The sequence below is a fragment of the Neophocaena asiaeorientalis genome, unplaced genomic scaffold (assembly GCF_003031525.2).
Source record: "Neophocaena asiaeorientalis asiaeorientalis breed wild unplaced genomic scaffold, Neophocaena_asiaeorientalis_V1.1 scaffold246, whole genome shotgun sequence".
Taxonomy (NCBI): Eukaryota; Metazoa; Chordata; class Mammalia; order Artiodactyla; family Phocoenidae; genus Neophocaena; species Neophocaena asiaeorientalis.
In genome coordinates, this window is record NW_020174551.1 from 3,551,141 (window position 1) to 3,556,397 (window position 5,257).

General features: G+C 51.4%; 1 protein-coding gene across 1 annotated transcript in view; it reads right to left on the bottom strand.

Annotated features, from left to right (window-relative positions):
* FLACC1 (flagellum associated containing coiled-coil domains 1) overlaps positions 1 to 4,788 on the bottom strand; it is a 12,216-nt gene extending 7,428 nt beyond the window's left edge. Inside the window, 4 exon segments of the mRNA XM_024757355.1 lie at positions 645 to 738; positions 1,920 to 2,053; positions 4,061 to 4,178; positions 4,676 to 4,788. Coding sequence (XP_024613123.1) covers positions 645 to 738; positions 1,920 to 2,053; positions 4,061 to 4,178; positions 4,676 to 4,788 — 459 coding nt within the window.
* Positions 4,789 to 5,257: the final 469 nt, after the last annotated feature.

The window sequence follows — 5,257 nt, forward strand, 5'->3', positions numbered from 1 at the left end:
TGGCAGGAGGGGATGGGCAGATGGGGAGGAGAGGGGAGGAGTTGGGAGGAGATCTAAGGATGGGTCTGATGTATCATTCCAGTCCAGGCCACCAGACACCTCTGCTTAGGGCGGAGAAGAAAAGTCCGTGATAAAATGAATGGTGAATTTTAAAGGGAGTGTTACCAGAATCCCCAGGGGACACGAAGAGTGCAAACGGAAATGAGCAGGTTCTGGAGAGTGGGCTTTGGCAGCTTCACCAGCAACAGGAAGTGGTACTGGAGGCTTCTGGGCAGCTTTTGAGTAAAACTAAAATCCTGGTCACGCTGATGCGGTTACCAAGAGCCTCAGCAAGGTCTGAAATTTAACTCACCGCACAGGCCACAGCCAGCCCTGCTGGAAATGGCTGGCACCCCCTAGTGTGGAAAGGATAGTGGCGTTGAACATGCCAGAAGCTCCCCGAGAACTCCTGGAAATTGAGTTAGGCCTAGAGGAGGGACTTGAGTTCTTGCGATTATGGATGAGGATGGAGTCAGGGCTGTTGCCTGGACAGCCTGGCTCCCAGGAGGAAGGTGCTTGGCCTTGCCTGGAACATAGCAGGTGATCTGAAACTACTGGCCTTTCCCTTTCCCAAAGAGATGTCTGTTAACTCAAGGGCCACTCACCAGTTTTGGGGCAGAACGATGGGCTCTGTTCATTTGCTCTATTATCGCTGTCAGCTCTGAGATCTGTTCTTCGAGGTCAGTAATGATAGCAGTCCTGCGGGACAAGTAATCCGTGATCCACGCAGCTTCCGTGCCGTCCCAGTCAGGGCCCTCCCTGGGCATGGCTGGCTCTGGCCTGGTGAGAGCCAGGCCATGTTCTGCACCTGCTCCATCACCATGGGGGGTGGGGGGTAGGGGCAGAGGGTGGTTTGGAAGAAGGAATTTGGCAGTAGGGTGGCTGAGCCTCACACGGAGCCCTTTTGGGTAATCTGGCCAGAAGTGAGCAGGGGTAGTTTGGTGACCCACTGACTAGAAGGGAAAGAGGAGGATGCCAGAAATCTATTAGGATTTGACCTTGACTCGGTAAAGATACTTGAAATGGAGGAGGGAGAAATTCACAGGATTAGGAAATTAGGTGGAGGAATAGGATTGATGCAGACAGTGACTCATAGACAAGGAATGGGCCGGAAACAGGACAAAGAGGGGATTTAAGAGTGTGGATTTCAGAGTAGATTTACCGATTTTTGTGTTTCTGAGTCTGGGGACTCCATGAAATCTGTAAGGTTACTCAGCTCTGTTTGGCTGAGCTGGAGTGAACAGGGTGGCAGGCAGTGCAGCAGAGATGAGGTCCTTGATTCCTGAGGGTGAGGAAAGAAGAGAGAGAGTGTAGGAGGAGATGGGGAAGGAGGAGATATGAATGAGAGGTTTAGCAGGTAGCATGAAGAGGATGTGGGGACTGACTTTACATGGTCCCGGAGGACAGAGAGTGGGTGGGCCTTGAATGACAGAGCGGGTGTCGGCGTGCCCAGCGGGGATGGAATCAGACCAGAACCTTCCACGCTGCACCTCTCAGAGGCGTAAACTGAGTGGTATCTTTCGACTTAATGGAAAAGAGATGCAGGCTCTCTGGCCTCCCAGAAACCCTGACCTTACTCTCAGCTCTCACCCTTCAAGTTCAGACTATTTTCTGAACATTGCATCTACTCATTACCTCCAGAAACAGCTAGTCCCCTTTAGTGTGAGGGACACCCAGCCAATCATTCTCCAGATCAGCTGCCTGACTCATCTGTCTGCCTGACTCAAATGGGCTCAGAGTAGAGAGGTGGGTGCGGAGAGGAGCCGGCGCCATGCTGAGGAGTGAAGGGACGCCATGGACTGGGTGTCAGGTAAGGGGTTCGTCCTCGAGGCCAGGCCGGGGTGGGGCTGAGGAACTGGTTGCGGGTCCAGGGACATTGCCTGGAAGTCCTGACTTTGTCCATGTTCTCTGATTCTGAATGCTTTTTCCTAGCAGACATCTCATCTCCCGAGGTGACGCAAATCTGCTCCCTATTCCGAACGAAGCAGTAGCCAGGTGACACGTTTATTACTTCCTGGGCCTCAAGGTGGAAGATAAGGTATAGTGCAGGCCTGGCGTGCTGAGATTGCTCCAGTCTTCTGCTAGTGCCCTACTCACATCTTAAACACAGACATGTGAGGTGGGATGCCCGGGCCCAAGTTCCGCCCGTGCCCTCCCCCAGCTTACCTCTCTCCTCACCCCCAAGCGCAAGACTCGGCTGGCTCCTGAGCGCCCCCACTGGCCTCTCAAATTCAGCATATGCACAAGCCAACCGCTGGCCCCTGCCACCGCTCTGCTTCCCAGCCCACATCCTCCTCTGCGTTCTCCTTCATGGCCAGAGGCCAGGAGGCGGCCAGGCATGGTGGAAACCGCTCAGGTTTTGGAATTAGATGGGCCCGAGTTTAAATCCTGGCTCTGCCACCAACCATAGTTATTCAACATCTCCGTGCTTCAGTTTCCTTATCAGAAAATGAGGATAGGGCTTCCCTGGTGGCGCAGTGGTTGAGAGTCCGCCTGCCGATGCAGGGGACACGGGTTCGTGCCCTGGTCCGGGAAGATTCCACACGCCGCGGAGCCGCTGGGCCCGTGAGCCATGGCTGCTGAGCCTGCGCGTCCGGAGCCTGTGCTCCGCAACGGGAGAGGCCGCAGCAGTGAGAGGCCCGCGTACCGCAAAAAACAAAAGAAAACCTCCAAAACAACACCAGCTTGTTATAGTTCTGGAGGGCAGAGTCTGAAATGGGTCTCTCTGGGTTAAAATCAAGGTGTTGGCAGGGTTGTATTCCTCCCGGAGGCTCTAGAGGAGAATCTATTTCCTTGCCTTTTCCAGCTCCTAGAAGCTGCCCCTGTTCCTAGTGGCCTTGTCCTCTATCTTCAAAGCCAACAACGGCATCACTCCAACCTCTGCTTCTATCATCATGTCTCCTTCTCTGACACTCTGACTTCCTCTTTCATGTGTAAGGACCTTTACATTTGCATTAAGCCCACCTGGATAATCCAGGTTGATCTGTCCATCTCAGGGTCAGCTGATGAGCAACATAATTCCATCTGCAATCTTAATTTTCCCTTGGCAAGTAACAGAACAAAGTGGTGGTTTCCAGGGATTAGGACATGCACTTCTTTGTGGGCGGGGGGGTGGGGGGTGTCATTATTCTGCTGACTACATTCAGCATCTCTGCTGCTTCTCTGAGCTCGTTTCCCAACACTGTCTCCTCACTTCCTCCACTCCCCCTACATGGGCCTCTTTGCTTTCCAGGAAAAGATCAGACGTGCCAAGCAAGTTCCCACCCAGGGCCTTTGTACCCACTGTTCCCTTGGCCAAGAGTGTGCCTTGCCTGAGGTGCCAAAGCGGCTCCTGCTGGCTTTTTACACAGGGATTGCCCTGACTTCTCTGTATAAAATAGCAATCCCACCCTCCTCCCTATGCCTGTGTTATTTTTCCTCGTAGCACTTGCAGATCTTGGATGGATTAACATGTTTATGGTCATCTCCCTGCCCCTCCCCACTAGAATGTGAGTCCCTGAGAGTGGAGACTTTGCCGTGTTCACTGCTGTCCCCCTGCACCTGACTCAATGTATAGCAAATAATAGGTGCTCAATAAAAATTTTCCAAATAAATAAATAAATAGAACACAAAGATTCATGCAGAGGCCTAAAGCTAAGTTACACATCTAAGCTTATAAATATGGATTAAAAACTTTAATTGATGAGTAAAAACAGAGCTGCAATCTACAGAAAACCTTAGACATGGTAATCAGGAGAAGGGTGAGTAGCACCATAAATCCACGGGAGGCTCTTTGCCAAGGAAGTGTATTGGGCATCGTGCCCTTTTAGGGCAGGGAATGGCTTTCTGGGGCACTCCCACTGAGAGCTCCTTTGAAGTGACCTTGAAAGCTGTGGGATCAGAGGACCACAGAATCCACTTGTAGGAGCTGAGGTCTGGGAGGAATCCCATCAGGTTCTGGCATTTCTCTGACATACTTGGCAGCAATTAGCTCAAGTCAGGAAGGGCTGTGAAGGCCAAGAAGGGAGATTATTTTATTCACATACCTTGAACAGTTCCTGTCCCATGGACATGAAAATACTTACTTTGGGGCGACAACAGATTTTGTTATCGGTTGGGCATAATTTTGTTTTTTTGAAGCCGGAGGAGGAGGAGTTAGCCTGAAAGTGAAAAAGGAAATAACGAGAAAGAGAAAATTGGAAATTCAGAAATCAGGTTTAGCACTCCCCAGTAAGGGAGATCCCCACAGTGAAAACAAATTGGAATATATGGTCTGACAACAGGAATCTTTAAAATCAGGACGATCTTGGGGAACCTCAGGCTGAAGGCCTTGGCACTTGTTCACTGACCAGGGGTTCCCGGGCCAGCAGCACAGCTCATCCCCTGGTTCTAGAAGCTCTTTGTCCCCCATGGAGAGGCAGCTGCCATGGGCCCTTTCCCTGCTGCGCTAATTCTGAGACTTCCTCATTGAAAATGACACTCAGCCCCGGCATCACTGGCTAGAGTGCTGTGCAGCCTACAGGCTGTGGAAAGCTGGGCTTTCTGGCCCTCTTGGGATTTTGCTGCCAAGTTGACTGTTTCGGAAATCTTGTGAGAGAAAGCTGGCTGTAATGGAGCCCAAGCCCCCAGGCTCCAATCCATCCCAGGTAGTTCTTACTTGGACTTCACTGGGGAGGTCTTTCCTGGTGGCTGAGGGGTCTCGATTAGTTTCCGTGGTCCCAAGTTCCAGGGATCCCAGCAGGTGCAGTAGACGAGAGGGTTGGGGTACATGGCAGGTCAGGGGCCTCCTTGGCTGCTAGGTCAGGAGGCCGTTTGCTGAAATGGGAAAACGGCAGGAGAGTCACAGTGTTCAGAGTCAGAGCGACAATACTTAGAGACAGATTGGGAAGAACGCAGGGAAGGCCCAAAGCACAGATGACAGATTCTGGAAGTTGTCGATGTGGTACAGAGTCTTGACTATAACACCTCACCCCTTGCCACCTAGGAGACGTGACTTGAAAGCAGTTTCACGTTTGATGTAGCTGAGTGCTTACAATGAGTCAGATCCACAATAAGTGATCAGTTATTGTTATGCCAACTTTACAGATGAAGATAGTGAGGCTCAGAGAGGTCACAGAGGTAGCAAGTTGAAAAGCTGGGAACAAACACAAGTCCATCTGACTCCTAAGCACTTGCTCTTCCATCAGGTCACACTAGCTGTCTCTAAAGCGAAGAGGAATCCCTACAGCAAGTCCTTCAT